The sequence below is a fragment of the Mauremys reevesii genome, linkage group 13 (genome assembly GCF_016161935.1).
Source record: "Mauremys reevesii isolate NIE-2019 linkage group 13, ASM1616193v1, whole genome shotgun sequence".
Lineage (NCBI taxonomy): Eukaryota > Metazoa > Chordata > Testudines > Geoemydidae > Mauremys > Mauremys reevesii.
Window position 1 is genome coordinate 26,794,407 of NC_052635.1, and position 17,694 is coordinate 26,812,100.

Sequence of the window (17,694 nt, forward strand, 5' to 3'; positions counted from 1 at the left end):
AAGATGTTTCAGTGAGAATGAACAGAACAGGGCAATTTTGAGTGATCCATGCCCCATCATCTAGTCCCAGCTTTTTGCAGTTAGGGGTTTAGGGAAACCCAGAGAACAGGTTGCCATACAAGCTCAACTCCATCATTACAATTCTAGCAGCCAGATCCTATAGTTACTGAAAGGAATGGGAGTTCTCCAGTTAAGAACCCAGGATTTGTCAACTGGTACTAGCCAAGTTGTGATGCATGGTAACTATACTGCTCTGTTTAAAGTTAAAAGGAAGGAGGCAGCTGAAGTCCAATTCTTTCTGAATATTTCTAAGGAATTTTTTTCCCTTCTACATTTCTCAAGGCACAAAGTGCTTTAGCAGTCAGTTGTGGACAATAAATAAGTTTCCAGAATATGAGGGGAATAGAAGGCTCAGAAAGTGATTAAGCTTTTAGGGCCAGATTCTCCAAGCTGCTCAGCAGGCAGCAATTCCCACGGAGAATTGGAGCTGTGCATTTTTGAAGATCTGATGCTTAATACATGAGTCAGATCAGTGAAGTGTGATATTAGCAGCATTGCTGTTTCTCTACACAGATTTCATACATAATGGTGTCAAATCAGGAAATTATCCCTATTCAATAAAAAATACTTAGGCATGTGCTGAACTTCAATTTGGGGCATGCACGCATACTCAAGAAATGGGATTAATGGGATTAGGCACCACTTTAAATGCTTTCCTGAATTTCATCCAGAGCCGGTGTCCTCTTTTTCCCTTTTTACAGCCAATAACTTTCTTGCCCAGTCACTGCCCTGTGACTGGGTAAGCAGAATCCTTGCTACCGAGAGGTATCAGCTAAAGTGTTACTCCACGTAAGCACACCATTTGGGGGATTTGTTTGGATGCTGCCAATCAGCTGCAGCATGTGGTTAATATTGATAGTAATTATATCTTAATGAGGTAAATGCACCCAAAGGCATAGACAATGGGCACATGTCATAAATATACATATAATAAAGTAATAATGGTGATTATCCATACCTCAGTTATCAGAACTGCCCTGCTATATTAAACTGGTTCATGTCCCCTGATGTCTATCACATTAAATGTTAACTGTAGGAAGCCACTATTTAAAAGTTGTAATTAATCCCTGTTGTATGCAGCTCACTGAGGTTACAGTAAACAGATACATGATCAATGTGATTTCGGGAAGTGTAGCAGCTGTACTAATATACCTGGAGCTGTGAATTGGTGAGCGGAGAGATGTAAAGCACAGTAAATGGAGTGGATGGTTTGCTGCCTTTCAAGTATGACTGGGCAGATAGAAGACACTACCGTAGGTGCTGTATATGCAACATTAGATCATGACTAACAGACCTGAGGTGTCACACCACAGTGCAATGCAATCCTAAACTCTTCATTTATTGAAACTCTGAAGGGCCTGGGAGCAGCTGAGGATTGCTCAGGAGAGCAGGAGTCTCAGCTCAGGTAACTGAATTGATTGAAGGGGAAGAGCACGAGGCACGGCTAGACTCATTAAAGGGCATGAAGTCTCTTACAATGTTTAAAAAAGGGATTTTTAAAAACTGTATTTCACTTAAATAGCCAAACTAAAACCCCGGATCTATACAAACATGGGGAAAGTTCAGATCCAGTCGAAAAATCCAAATAGGACACATCACATATAGATAAAACTTGGGGGACAAATACAGCACTAACCAGCTTGCACAGTGAAATGGACTTGTATTAAACTCTCTGTGTAAGCTTGTCTCTCTCACCAACAAGCTGGTCCAGTAAAAGATATGACCTCACCCACCTTGTCTCCAGTCCACAGGAAGTGGAACGTTTTGAAAAATGATACATATTTTTTAAATACTTTCATGGAACTGCTGAGTGGATTTACACTCTGTTAAAGAAGATAGCTTTGGGGTATTTGGGAATGTTGCACTAATGTGTGCAAATGAACTTTTTAAAAGTTAACTGTACTATCAAAAAACCTTTCATTCTTCCTCCTTGAATGGTCTGAATAAGAGCTAACAAACAATCAGAGCTTTATATTGCTTTAATAATAGAGAAAGATTTAAACAGACATTTTGGCACTGGCTGTAGATTCAGAGCTTTGCTGCCTGTTGCACGACTTGCAAAATTATGTATTTATTCCAGGCTGATTGCCTTCACTCTGTAAGCATTTTGGAAGGATAAAAGATGATGTTTTAGAGCTGATTGAATTGGGTGAATTGCTCCTTCAGACTGCAAAGCCTGGTATAACACATTAACATGGCTAGAGAAAGAAAGAGTGCTTACTGCATGGATGGGCAAGGACTCTGACTTCATCCACTGCTATGTACCCCGGATGTCCCTTCAAAGACACGGATTCAAATATCACCTGAAACACAGTGAGAAAAGCCTTTCTTACAAACACTAGCTGCAGGAATCATTTTAACGTTTGCCCCCTCCCACCCAACTCAAGTGCCTGAATCATTCAGGATTCTACGATTCTGTCATTCTTGTGGGGACTAAAGATCTGTTCAAGTGTGTGCACGCATATCAAGATGTTCTCTCAACTAGGTTTTGGATTGAATTTCAACTCCACTTGGTACAGAAATTGCTAGAGATTTATGATAACCTAATTTACCTTGTTTACCAGGAACAGAGAACCCTTTTATTTAGAATAAAGACCCACCTGAGCTGAAATTCTGTGCTGATCTGAGGCCCACTCTGGGAAGTCAATAGAAGTGGAGGGTGTTATTTAGTCTGGAGAAGAGTAGAGTGATGGGGGATTTGATAGCAGCCTTCAACTACCTGAAGGGGGGTTCCAAAGAGGATGGAGCTAGGCTGTTCTCAGTGGTGGCAGATGACAGAACAAGGAGTAATGGTCTCAAGTTGCAGTGGGGGAGGTCTAGGTTGGATATTAGGAAGCACTATTTCACTAGGAGGGTGGTGAAGCACTGGAATGGGTTATCTAGGGAGATGGTGGTATCTCCATCCTTACAGGTTTTTAAGGCCCGGCTTGACAAAGCCTTGTCTGGGATGATTTAGTTGGTGTTGGTCCTGCTTTGAGCAGGGGATTGGACCTCCTGAGGTCTCTTCCAACCCTAATATTCTATGATTCTGTGAGCCTGTTACAGATCCTATTAAGTGGCCCCTCATGACTACTCACTAGGACTGATGCGTGGGGAATCCAACCCTCTGTAGTCTGGATTCCCAGGGTTGTTTTAAACCCCGGGATCCTGAACAGAGTCCATCCACTTCCCCAATCTCGAGGTCCCTAGACTTACTCTCAGGGCACAGATCTGTCGTGTAGAAGCCCACCCTGAGAACTGGAACCCACTGTCCAACCGCCTAGCTCATCTGGGAACAGAAGTCACCCCTCAGACTCTCTCATCCTTAAAAGCTGTGAAACTTCTGAGTTGTGTGGATATGCAGCAGTTATGAAGCAGTCAACACACTTACTCCTTGCACTGAGTCTAACACATTTGCTCTTTTATACTTCATCCTGTAAAGCACAAAAGTACAGATCATACACAACAAGCAGCCTCTTAAACCACATGGTGCCTCATTAGCTCATCCTTCCGTAAGCCCTTGGGGGACCATCTGGGTCCAGGAAGGCAAATAGAGCATCTCATGCCTTATTCAGGCTGTTCCATACTGACTGGCCTCTCTCCCTCATGGATTCCTTCATCCAGCTTGCAGGACCTTGCTCTCTCCTGATCCATGCTTCCTCTTCCTGTCTGGCTTCCCTGTTCTTGTGTGTTTCTCTATGTAAACCCCTCCTGGTCATTGGGCCTCTTTTGTCCTGGTAAGTTTCCATTGCTCCTAGCCTCCTTGCTCCCTTCTGAGGGATAAACTGGACTGGATTTCCAAGGCTTCAGGTCACCCATTGTTCCCAAGTGTTTGCATCTGAATAGGGTCACTGAGCCCTAAGCACCCACATTGTCTGTCTGGTGTGTCTACCTGCTATGGGACGTGTCTGCAATGGTAGAACCACAAACATAGAGGCATTCATGATACAGCAGTTTTTCAAAATACAAGATCACCATTTCAACCAGAATTCATAAATTGTACAGAGTCCCAATTAAGACACAGGACACAGTTGACACCTTGTCTTTCATATGCCCCACAGCTGGGGAATGGCTTACATACAATCAGGGCTGCCCAGAGGATTCAGGGGGCCTGGGGCAAAACAGGGGAGCTGCCGCGCTTGTACTCACCTGGCGGCGGTCCGGGTCTTCGGTGGCAAGGGGACCTTCAGTCGCTCCACGTCTTCAGCAGCACTGAAGGGCCCCTCGCCGCTGAAATGCCACCGAAAACCTGGAGTGACTGAAGGGCCCTCTGCTGCCGAAATGCTGCCAAAGAGCCGGCTCGCCGCTGGGCCAGGGCTCGCAGGGCCCCTGCAGGGCCCAGGGCAAATTGCCCCACTTGCCCCTCCCCGGGCGGCCCTGCATACAATATCTGTGCAAGCAAGACAGCTGTAAAATCACAGCAATGCATCCCAGTCTCCAGTTGCTGGATTTCAAGAAGAGTCTTCTATACAGGATAGTTTCTACTCTTTCTGAATCAAACCAACAGAAATGGAGAATGAAATACTGTTCTAAAAAAATATGATACGTAGTATCTCTACACGTGTTGTATGTTAATTTTTAAAAAAAATCTATCCTCATGGAGGAGCGGATGTATTCAGAAGAGCTGTTTAAGAGTGCTATACCGTATGGCAGTGAACATGCCCAAGCAATCTGGGGCTGCACACAAACAGACATCAAGTTACACAGCAGAGCAATAATGGGCTTTTGCTGTAACCCAGAGATTGCTCCTGGAATACTGTTCTCAGTTTTGGGCACCTCATTATCAAAGAAGGATAGAGAGACCAGGAGCTCAGAGAAAAGCTCCAGAAAAGAAAAACAAGCCAATGCAATTGTTTAGAGAGAAGAACTGAATGTGTGCAATTTGTGTAATAAACTGCTAAAGGATGGGGGTGGGCAGAACAGAACTGCTTGGAAATATTTGGATGGTGCAAACAATAAGGATAAGGAGAAATTTAGCATGGTACGACTGGGATAAAGATAAAGGAAAATGCAGGCAGAATATCAGTGGCCGTTCAGCTGGCTCCCTGCACAGAGCTCAAGTTCACCCACAGAGAACAGTTTTATTGATAGAAAGATAAACTACCCCATTTGGTCAATACTTGGTCTCTATGCACTGGCAACACCCAAGACAGTCAATTAAAGCAATGGACTTTCTGTAATCAAACAGGGTTGGTTTGTGTTGCATCTGGGTTTCCAAAACTTTATTTCTACTCAAGTTTATCTACTTCCTTTTTTTATGGAAGAAAACCCTGAAGTTGTACTACTCCTAGTATACCAAGAACACACAAAAATTAGACCTTTTGAAATGAGTCCTGAAAAGACAGATTCAGCAAAAGCATTGGAAATTGTGTGAAATAGAAGAACAAAGGGGGCAAAGGATTTAAGATAAGGAAAGATCAAGTACTGAATAAAGTCAGGAATGGAATTTAAATACATAGGAGAGCAGTTAAGGAACAGACTACCCAAGGTACAGCAGCAACAGGAGAAACTGGTAAAACCAGTTACTGAAGAGTTAGGCGAATATCTTAGAGAGAAAACCACATGCTGGGGTTACACATGCAGCTTTGAAAAAGGAAAGGGTTCTTCATGAGCCACCTACTTGCTTTCTAGTGCTATAGTGTCATATAAGGAACCTCTTGCTTACGGTCTTTAAAATGAGCGAGTCGTTCGAGAAACACATTGCAGAGATCAGGAAGATTATTTGAGAAATTACTGCTGCAGCTCCTTTCAAACTTAGGTTGCAAACTGTAACCTTAATATTGTTTTAATTTTTGAATACATGAGGAAGGAAGGTTCAGTTGGAAAATAGTCTGCCCAAAAGGCATCTTAAACCATGTTATCAGCTTCCATATCTTCCACTCAAGGAAATTTCTTCAGAGCCCAGACTTCTCACCTTCAAGAGAACTCTTCTGAGAAGGGTTAGGCATTGCCCTTAACTATCAGTAGCTGGCAAAAGCAAATGCTAGACCACAGAAGCGTCTGTTCACTACAGTTGACTATCTAATGTGTAATGTAATGTCCTTTATGGCATACTGGACTGACAAGGACTGAGACAGATGGCTCAGGGCAACCACTGCTAACTGAGTTAGTAGATGAGAATCAGCCCCACACAAACTGCCCTCGGCCCCATGTTTTCCACTCCTCTCAATTATCTGAATCTGCAGAACAGTTGTAGGCAAGCCTGCTTCAGAAGACGTCTCACGCTCTGCCTCCTTGCCACCCTGAACTCTTCATGCTCTAATTTCTTCCATCAATCCAAGCTCACAGAACTTCCTTCTCCCTTTGCATTGCACCGACCTAGACCCCAGCACAATGACAGCAGACCAGATTTTCTGGGAGGCAGAGAATTGGAGCTCAGGGCCTGGAGGAAGCTGAGATGTATGCTAATTTAAAGGCCCAATTCTATATACGTGACGCTCATGTTTTACTCCAATGGGGCTCCTTACTCATTCTGAAAGTTGCAGATTTCGGCCCTTAATACTGTTCTGCATTTTAACAAACTGCTCAAAGCTTAACAGGGAAACAGAGAAAATGCAAAGCTTTACACTTTTGGAACCTTCTTAAACACCTTTGAGAATAGTAAAATCCAAGCCATTTCATGTTTCTTTCCCAACAAACAACCCTTACATGTTACTGCTACTTTATACAAACAGTGTCTGTGTTAGCAAAGTAGCCTGCTTCATCTGTTGTACTACAACTGTTTTCTTAAGGCACAGATCAATAATGTTCCTTGCTGTACATCACACCAGCTTTTACTGGCAGACTCCAGTACTGCGCTTGGTGCATTCTGGAGCTTAGCTCATCTTTATGGCACACAATAATTCAGTGATTACATGTATAAACTCTCTCCCAGTCCTTTTACCGCTTTTCCTCACTATGCTAAACACCTATTCAGGCTGGGAATCCAAGTGTGACAAATTCTGGGGTAGCCATTATAAATCTCCACCATCCATATATGTCTCAACAGAATGCCTCTATAACTGGATAACTCATGTGAATCTTGTGCAGGATTGCCAGCATTGCAAACATGACCTCAGGAAATTGGCTGGGTTACCAGTATTCAGATAGCCAGACTCTCTATAGCTTTGAGTAGTAGCTGAAGCTTCCTGGGAGGGTCAGGCACAAGGCAGATGTTTCTGGACATTTATTTCTTAACAGTGGGATTTTGAAAAGCATCTAGAGGAGTTAGAGGCCCAATTTCCCAGCCTAATAACACAACACTGTTCCTGCTGATGACTCCGAAGGCGCATCTGTGCATCAAGAACATCCTCCACATTTTGTCAGACACGAATTCTTTGTTTTGATGTGGAGACAAATTTTCCTGGTTGTTCATTACTTTTGAAACACTGTCTTAAGAGTTCATTGTGAAACACTGATCATGATTCCAGGCCTCAGTGAATCAGTCTGCATTTCCCTGGCATTCACTACTAGATTAAAATTGACAGAGTGTAAAGGCTTTTAAAACCAGGAATATTTCTATGGCTCAGGATCAAGATGTGCCACTTCCTGACAATTGGGAGATGAGGAGCCTACCAGGCATCTAGGTACCCAGATTACAGCCATCTTTGAGCTCAGTCTGCCCATAGCCTCAGGTATTCCATGAGGTCACCAACAAGAGTGAATGGGGACAAAGTTTCTCGCTTCCTCCTTTTAAGTATACAAATTTCCCTCAGTCTGTTCTCCACCGTCTTGGTTGAATGTAGCAAGACCTGGGATGACCATTGGTTTATAGGCCATCAGACAGAGACAGTTTATACAGTTAGAGACTGGTGAATCTGTCAGGTTTAAAAGCCACCTTTAGAAAAATGAAAGTTTGAGCAGAGTGGGAACGTCTGGAAGGACCAACCACCAGGAAAAAAAAGAAAGAAAGAAAGAAAAAACAGGACAAGAACCAAAGTGCTTTTGGCAGGAAGGGAAGGAGTCACCATGGTTCAGATTTAAAAAAAAAAAAATCCCATCCAGTTATTAAAAGTGGGGGGGTGAATGGGGGCGGGAGAGAAATTCCACTCAGCTGTGGAATGTTATCCACAGTAATTCCTATCCCATTTGTGCCTCTGATCAGCAATTTATGCACCTCTCCTACAATGTGTAGTGGGCAGTTCCTTGCCATTCCTTTTTGTCTCTAATAGAACAGTAAAAGTGTCCTGCATGAACAGAAAGTGCACTCATTTACTGAATTAAGGCCAAGAAAGTGCATAGAAAGGAGTTTGGAACAGGCCACATGATGGTGCAGTAAACAGGTGGCTGCAAAATTAATGTAGTAAAATATAATTGAAACCTTCAACTATAATGAGTTTCTCCTGGAAAAGTCAGCAAGAGCCCAAAGCATGGCATGCACATTCCTAATAAAGTTTCACTTCACTTAGCATATTAAAGTGGCATATTAGTGCTTCTGCAGAAATAAAATTGCAGCGGTCCCTTTGCACAGCACAGCTACTCCCTGATCTCACAAAGCCAGCTGACTCCCAACTCCCCACCAGACAGCACTGCAGCTGCTCTCTACATCTGCCTCCCTTCTTTGGATGAACAGTTTCTTCAGGCTAAATAGTCCTGAACCACCCACCTCCCTTCTTCCTCTAGGGAACCATTCCAGAAGAGTAGAGTGCTACCTGCACTTGAGTATTTAGAATTTATCTGCTGCTTAAAAATAGTCCTCTTGGTGTGAAATCCGGCTTAGCTAACTGAAGCCCAGCCTCTGTTTGGGAAAGACTAATAATGAGACAACCACTATGACATTCCAGCCACATCTGGACTTGATCGGCATTTCTAACATTTTTCATCCAGGCAACTTGCTGATGTCACTGAAAAACCCCTGATTAACGGTTGATGACGTTCTGCTGGCAGCAAACAAAAAATCATGGTAAACTACATTAAATCCCCCAGTACCTCTGGATACACTCAGATGTTGGCAACAAGACAGTAGCTCCTGGTGGGGATGCTCTTGAATGAGTGCTCAGCACTATATGAAAGGGCCATGGTCCAGATTAGGCTACTGTCATGTGCTCCTACTTGAGTGAAATTGATTCAGGAACTTGAACAGCAGCAGAACGAGACTGTCCGCTGGCTCCTTGTGCTAGGAGTGCCCACTGTTATGTCCACAATCTTCATGGAACGCCGGAAGGTCAAAGCATGTAGTTTCAGTTCAGGATTGGTATATGAAGCACCTCACAGTCTAAGACTTAAGAAACTTGACTATTCTTCCCTAGCACTAATTCCTTCCCTGCCCATTTGAGGCTGACTGCTGGGAAGGGTCTGTTCTTACTCTTTTCAGAAGCCAGGACTGAGACAGGATGCAATGGGCTTGCTGCTCTTAGTCCTGTTCCAAGTGGACAGGTGTCCATATACCACAGAAATCACCATCATTGGCACTCACTGGAATTCAGATGGGCTAACTTTCATTCAGCATGCCCTCCAATCTGAAAGGGGCCTGGGCTTTTAAACTAGCAGGACTATCAGTCTTGGTGGGGGCTGGTGCAGTTCCAGCGGATGTAGTTCTGACCTACTTCCCGCTCTTGGGGGAAAGGGAGAAGAGCTTGACACACCAGAGAGGAAGTTACTCTAAGACTCAGGGAAGGAGTCAGCTAGGCAGCAGAGGCAAAACTGTTCCACAAGCAACCCTTACTCTAAACGTATTCCAATTTATTTAGCAAGCTTACAAGATGGCAAAAATCGATCCAAAGATGCCCCATTAGATGCCAGGCTGCTGGTGTTAAGTTCAACTCAGTAACTCAAGCAGGGGAAGGGAGGACTCAGGAGAAAAAGCAAACAGATGAAGAGCCCACTCGGATTAGGAATCTGGGCCAAGCTTTCAAAAACAGAGCAACCGCCCAAATGCAAAGGTGAGTGAACAAATGTCAAGCACTCTTGCTTATGCAGTCAGTTGGGGTGCATGGGCAGACTGGGTTAAGTATGTGCAGATAGTTAGTTAAATGTCTAGATAAATGTCATGTATATTTACCCATTTTTATGCAGAGCCATGGTAAATGCAAGTGGAAGGGTTTACACATCCTTATTCTCAGAACACATAAGTGCGGACCACCAACTGGCTCAATAAAGCCCTCCCTCCAGAAGCTGAAAGCCTTCTAGAAGCAAGAGTGCTGAAGAAATTCATGGAGGATAGGTCCATCAATGGCTATTAGCCAGAATGGGCAGGAATGGTGTCCCTAGCCTCTGTTTGCCAGAAGCTAGGAATGAGCGACAGAGGATGGATCACTTGATGATTACCTGTTCTGTTCATTCCTTCTGGGGCACCTGGTAGTGGCCACTGTCGGAAGAAAGGATACTGGGCTAGATGGACCTTAGGTCTGACTCAGTAGGGCCATTCGTATGTTCTTAAGAAAGAAGCATGCTTCAAGATGCCTGGAGGCTCCCACCATACAAAATCACCACACACAAGCCCAGTTCTAAAACTAAGACTCTTTACTTATATAAGCACCACTCATAAGAGGATATCAAAGCATATCAGCCATCAGCAAAGGAAGCCTCACAGCACTAATTGGGTAGGTAAGTGTTTACCCCCATTTTACAGATGGGGAAACTAAGGCAGAGAGGTTGCCCCAAAGAGATTCAGAAAGAGACCAAGGAGCAGAGGCAGGACCAGGATCCAGCTAGAATAAACTGTCTCTTGCCAGCAGGTCCTATCAATCTCTCCCTTCATGTCTGCATGCAGTGTTGCAGAGTTTCTTCTTCTCTTGTGCCACCTTTAGGCCATCTGCCTTTACATGCCAGTCAGCTCTCCAGCTGAAAAGTGGATATTTCAGCTCACTTCCAAGGTGACAAAATGTCCAGGTGTAGTCCCAAAGACTCATTAACTATCCTCTGGACCCTGTGTTCATCCCCTTGCCTTTCTCCAGCTCTGCTATTGAGTATTGCTCTGCCCAGCTAAAGTCTTCCTGAGGCCTCCAGCACCATACCCCTTCACGGGAGCGAGCAAGCCAGTCATCCAGAAGCTTCTCTCTGCTTGATTCTCAACCTATTTGTAAGGCCCAGATGCCAGTTATTACCTGATCCTTCCCTAGTCCCACCTCCCCTGACTGACAAGAAACTACCTCATTACCACCCAGGTGAAGTGAATGACTAACTGGGACTTCAACCCTTTCTTGCCTGTGATGGGGTGAGAGCTCATGACATATTGCAACAACTGCTCCAATATTGTACAGGAAAAAAAATTAAGTATTGTTATTTCAGAACTAACATTCATGACCTCCTTGGCTAACAATAGCCCAGCCCCAAACTCAGAGCAACAGAGCAAATCTTTGGTGGAGGAAATATTACAAACACATACCTGATAAAAGTGTGGCCAGAATGTACTGATGGCAAGCTCTGCCTTCACCCAACCTTCAGTAACAATCCCCGACACATTCCAGATGGGGTTGCCCTGTGGTCCACCATTAACCTTGACGTAGACATTCAACGAGCCAGGGCTGGAGCGGTCTCTGCTAGACAGGTAGTAATGAAAGTCGATGCAGTGAGTGTCATTTTCCTTCAAGGTGGGCAACAGCAAGTGAGCTTTCTGCCCAGATGCCCGGCCAGAGCTATTCACCATCATGAAGGAACCTAGAGAGAAAGAAGGGAAAAGGGGAAGAGAAGAGGGGGTTTGGTTTTGGGTTTTCAGAGCAATTGTATCAGAAAAGTAAATGATTCTACATGATCCGCAGCAGTCAGAAAACAAAATGTTCATTTCATGGAGCTGAAGCCTCCTATTTTATGGATATTAAACTTATTAGGTAGAGATACAAGTAGATTTTGGGCCTGATAACACCAGAGTATTATAAGAGTTCTTATTTTTGAATTTTCTTCAGTGAATCTCATTTTATATAATAGGAGACGGAAATATTCCTTCGGAGTTAAAATTAACATACATCTTTTTGGTCCAGGTTTCATGTACAGGGACTTACCAAAATCATGGCCATGAAAAACTCATAATTGACCATGAAATACGGACTCCCCCATGAAATCTGGCAATTGTAAGTGGGTCACGGTATTGCTACCCTTACTTCTGCACTGCCTTCAGAGGTGGGCTGCTGGAGAGCGGCCACTGCCGGCTGGGCACCCAGCTCTGAAAGCAGTGCCACCACTAGCAGCCGCACAGAAGTAAGGATGGCAATGCCACAACCCCCCAACAATAGCCCTGTGAACGCCCCACAACCTCCTTTTGGGTTGGGACCCCCACAGTTACAGAACTATGACATTTCAGATTTAAATATCTGAAACTGTGAAATTTAAGATTTTTTAAATCCTACGAACATGAAATTTACCAAAATGGACCATGAATTTGGTAGTGCCATATTCATGTAGTAACCAGCCCTACACAATGTATGTACACCCTTGCATACCTGGCTCCCCCTATGGCATGCCCAATATAAAAAGATGCAGTGGGTGAGGCCCCCAGTTGCCATAAGTCAGTGTAGCACCATTGCAGACCTGTGCCAGCTTACACCAGCATGAGATACAACCCAACATCTCTGCATAGTAAGCCTCTAAACACTCCCCTGCATTAACAGCACCCCCGGTTGCCAGAGCCCAGAAGAATTAAACGCGTGAGTGTAACAGTGACATCCCAGCTAGAAACAATGCAATAAGGACAGTTAAACCACTCATGGGAGGAACTGGACACAAGTAGCATTCAGAGTGAAAATGCTGGAGTGGGAGGTGGTATAAGATTAGAAGGGATTAATGAGCTTGTTTACCCTGGAGCTTACCTTATATAAACCACAGCAGTGGGTGTTGAGGAACCCACAGCTTGCTACACCAAGCATTTTATTTTGAGACACATTGGTTTAAAACTTGTCTCTTCACAGATGCATCAAGGTGACAAAACACATTAGCAATGAGAAAGCCGTTAAGGGAGTTATTTGGTTCGATTCTATTCAAAGAATCAACTTTCAGTGTGGGCACACGCAGGAAAATTGGAAAAAAACTATTGAGAGGAGGAAAATAATCTCTGTGTTTCAGCAGCCAGGCATGATAATTTTTAATCAAACGCAACCCTCTTGACATTCTCAGTTCCGATACTGCTGCCAAGTCATGCTACAAATGTATTTCTCTGCTGGCCTTTTGCAGTTCACAGAAGATTGAGTTTGGAAAGGCTCACTTCAGTTCTAACCTATAGAAGTTCCCTTTTCCTTTCTAAACCACGCTGCAACAGTGTGACAGACACCCAGATGAGCCAGATAAACATTTTGATCAAGTCTGCTCAGTGAACAGCCATATGCTATAAATTTATAATCAACGGACACTGGGCAGCATTCTCCCACAAAACCCTCCCCCTCCCCGCCATGTTCATACGCAGTCTCTCTCTCTCTCAATAAAGCATCAAGAGAGGCAAGGATGCAGAAGGAAGTAAGTCTTTTATACTAAAGGGGAAAAAAAAGTCTCGAAACTTTAGGAAATTCAACCACAATATAAGTAAAGATGAGAAAACGATTGCACTGAGCAACAAGAAAAGTGACAGACAGATCCTTTCAGGGCTATTCTAACCTACATCTCAATGTGGTAGAAATAGAAATGGATGTTACCTAAGAAAACTTCAAATTCAAGCACCCTTGGACTTTCAGAAATTTTAGATCTGAATCCAAACTTTGCAGCTGATCCCTCTCTACAATCGGAAGACCATGCCAAAGCACAAGGTCAAATGCTGGGATTTTAAAAAGTGTTCACTGTTGACCCAGTTCTGCTCCCACCAAATGTAATAGTAAACAGGCTGGATAAAAATCCATAATTTAAAAAAAATCAACTGTTTTTTATTTAAATCAGATGCTTTTTGAGGAAAAAACTATCTAAAGATAGTTTTAATTAAGATACATTATAGCTCAAAGATATCTCATCATGGAATAGGGATTATAAATTCTAATTCTACAGTATGAGACAATCTATTAATGTAACATTTAAGAAAAGTTTTGTAAATGTGCTCCAATAATTCATGGATTAGGGACCCAATCTTATTGGGTTCCAGGAGCTTTTGTATAGATTATTTAGGTTAATCTTTCTATCTAACCAATGGGATTCAGTGCTCAGTCTAGAAGATACCATCAGAGATGCTTAGTTTTGCAGTTCTCAAACTGTGGATTTGTGTCTCCAGAGATAACCTGATTGTTAACAGCAAAACAATGTTTTCAAATAAATAAATAAATAAATTAAATAATATATAGAGGTGAGAAATAACAGACCTCAACTCTATTGTCCCTTACCAATGTGTGTACACAGAGCCAATCCCGTACCTCTCTCTAAAAGTGCACAGTTTCAAAAAGTTCAATGAATAGAAGATTGTTGGGGGTGGAATAGATTTGGACAAGAAGCAGAAGTCTGGAGGTAAATATGAGAAGGGAGGGACAGGCAGTAGCAACAAAAGTGAAACTGTTTGAGCAGCATACTCTAGAAGTCTTGAGGTCTTTCCGAGTGTAGCCTTCATTGATTTGAGATCTACCATACCATTCTGTCACTAGAAGGGAAAACCTATAATGTCAGCAGTCCGTAAGAGAGACCCAGTTTGGGAATATTTTAATGAAGTTCCTCTACCAATGGGTAAGACAAGCATGTGTGCAAAATGCAAACAGTGCAACAAAGAAATGTAAGGCCTCCTTACCAGTATGAAACAACGTCATGAGAAGTGTGCCTTCTAAGGAGGACGCTGTGCTGAAAATGATGAAAGGAACAGGTCTGAACATGCAGGAGCCTCAGGTTGGTAAACTTTTTTATTTCATAGTTTTTCTTAAGGACTGCCTGTCTTCCTTCTGGACTATTCTTGAATTCTCATGTTTGAGCAAAAAACATAGTTGTTACTCTGTGGTACTATCATTTTAGATGCAGTTGTGATAAAAAATAAATAGCTGAAATAGGCAGATCTTCCATTTACAATTTCACTTTTAAAGTAGTACTGAGAGTCGGTGAATGCAATGAGTAATACTAAATGAGCAGTATGGTAATAATAATTAAATAACTGCATTGACTTAATTTTGTTTAGGAGAATCCATCCTCAACATACAGGATTCTGAAGACTATCCACCTTCAAGATCACCATTGTTTTCTATAGTTTCAGAGTTATCTGCCAAAGATAGTGTTTCAGTCACATCATGTATGTCACAGTCACATCTGAAGTAGTGGGTATTCACCCACGAAAGCTCATGCTCCAATACGTCTGATAGTCTATAAGGTGCCACAGGACTCTTTGCCGCTTTTACAGATCCAGACTAACATGGCTACCCCTCTGATACTTGACATAGTCACAGTATATCACCTGTATCAAAAAGAAAAAAAATCTCCATCATCCAGAAATAACCATAGATAAGTTTGTGACAAGAACCAGCAGATTACAAAAAGAGGTAATTGATGAAAAAATTGCCTGGTTTGGTTATGCAAAAACTCTTCTTTCCATGTGATTGAGAACCCACACATCATTAACATGGTTCAGTCATTAAGACCAGGATAGAGTCCACCCAACAGAGCAGATGTCGCAGGCAAATTGCTGGATAAAGTGTATGAAAGAAAAATTGAGCAGTGTGCAAAAGATCTAGAGAGTGAAATTGTTAACCGGAGTCTTGATAGGTGGAGCAATGTCCACAATGCTCCTGTTGTATGTGCTTGTGTGATAACCAAAGAAGGGAATGTCTTCCTTACAGAAACAATTGACACATCAGGAAATGCGCACACAGCAGAATACTTACAAAAAGTAGCAGTAAAAGCTATAACAAACTGTGAAAAAAAAAATGTCTAGTATGCAGTTTGGTCACAGACAATGCTGCAAATGTATCCAAGATGAGAAGAAATTTAGAAGAGAGAGTCTCAAGCTAATAATATACGGTTGCAGTGCTCATTTGATACACCTCCTAGCCTATAGACTTCAGTGTTCCAGAAATAAAGGCTAATATTGTTGAAAATGCAAAATACTTCCATAACAACCACTTTGCAGCAGCTGCTCTGAAAAAGATGGGAGGAACCAAGCTCACTCTCCCATAAGACGTGCGATGGAACTCAGTAGTGGACTGTTTTGAGCAGTATATCAAGAATTGGCCTAACTTGATGACAGTTTGTGAACAAAATAATGAAAAAATAGATGGCATCATCACAGCCAAAGTTCTCAACATTGGGCTTAAGAGAAATGCTACACACATGCCGAGTACCCTGAAGCTTATTTCTGTAGCCTTGAACAAAGTGCAGGGAAATAGCAGTTTTATTGCTGACGCTGTTGAAATTTGGACAGAACTGAGTGAGATCTTAAAAAAAGAGAAATAAATAGTCAATGACAGAGTTAAATTACAAGCATTAAAAAAAAAAAACGAATGGGACAAGCACTATCTCCAGCTCATTTTCTTGCAGATATTTTCAATACTCGGTACCAGGGTCAAACCTTAACAGCTGAAGAAGAGGAGTTGGCTATGACATGGACATCCAGCAACCATCCCTCCATAATGCCAAATATAATAAACTTCAGAGCTAAGAGTAAATCATTCAAGAAATATATGTTTACTGATGATGTTTTAAAGAAAGTCATACCAGCGAACTGGTGGAAATCACTTAAGCACTTGGATTCAGAGACTGTTGAAGTAATAATCTCACTTTGAACAGCAGTAGCGTCTTCTGCCGGTGTAGAAAGAATATTTTCTTCCTTTGGACTAATTCATTCCAAATTGAGAAATCATTTGGGACCTGAAAAAGCAGGAAAGCTTGTTTTTCTTTTCCAGATTATGAACAAACAGGAAAATGAAGGTAAAGATGACTGAGTTAGCTGCAGAAACTAATATTTTAAGTTTCTCATGTTGACCTGGCTGATATAGTCGATTTAATTTTTTTTTTAACATTTCATTTAACTATTTTAGTTAAATTTTTTAGCAAAAACAAATCTGATTTTAAAAACTTGAATCTTTGACTAAATAAAAAAAATTGTATGCTTGTTTTGTTAAAATATTATATGTTTACTGTTGAAGAAAAAAATCCAAAATACATAACATTGTTGTTTTAGTTAAATAAAACAATTTAAATGTCTGTATGGTGATGTTCTCCTCCTAATACAGCATGGCAGGAAAATCCTCCAAATAGTAATGATTAACTTGTTGAATTGGAGATAGTTCACCTCCCAGTGGCTTCATAAATATCTGTTTCAATTACCTTTGGTAAATGCAATAACCAAACAATCATTCATTTTCTGATATAGCTATAAAACTAATCTGAAAAGTTTTCAAAACAAATCACTTAAAAATGTATAGTGTGTATCTTCTAAAAATGAAACCTCCATCTATCTATCTCTGATTTGTGAAGAATATATGTTAAGGTTATAGCAACCAACAATAATGCACTTTTATGTAGAAATCCATGATTAATTTGAGTCTCCCTGACTAGTGATTTAAATCAATTTGATTTAAATCATATCCACCCTGAGAGTAAATCTCTCATTGACTGAAATGACAGCAGAATGAAGCCAGTGCTGAATCCCTTTGAAAATCCCACTCAAACAATCCTATATTTGGGGAAGTTTAAACCTGGATTCAAGCTTTGTGACTGGGGCTCATCCATGGTTAGGAGACATGACGCTGATCAGAGGTCAGAGAAACATAGAAGGAACTAACATGTAGGACATACAAGCCACATTGTTCAACAAATCATTGAAAGACATACAGCTACAATGGTATAAAAAACATA

At 42.0% G+C, this 17,694-nt stretch overlaps 1 protein-coding gene across 5 annotated transcripts in view; it reads right to left on the bottom strand.

The window, feature by feature from the left end:
* PTPRT (protein tyrosine phosphatase receptor type T) overlaps positions 1-17,694 on the bottom strand; it is a 698,170-nt gene that overhangs the window by 432,298 nt on the left and 248,178 nt on the right. For 3 of the 5 annotated variants that reach the window (XM_039498533.1, XM_039498528.1, XM_039498531.1), the window contains exons 3-4: positions 11,345-11,616; positions 2,282-2,363 (exon numbers count right to left, since the gene is read on the bottom strand). In XM_039498533.1, coding sequence (XP_039354467.1) covers positions 2,282-2,363; positions 11,345-11,616 — 354 coding nt within the window. Of the gene's footprint in view, positions 1-2,281; positions 2,364-11,344; positions 11,617-14,644; positions 14,745-16,551; positions 16,705-17,694 lie in introns of those variants that run through there. The other 2 variants (XM_039498532.1, XM_039498530.1) reach the window with 2 other exon arrangements.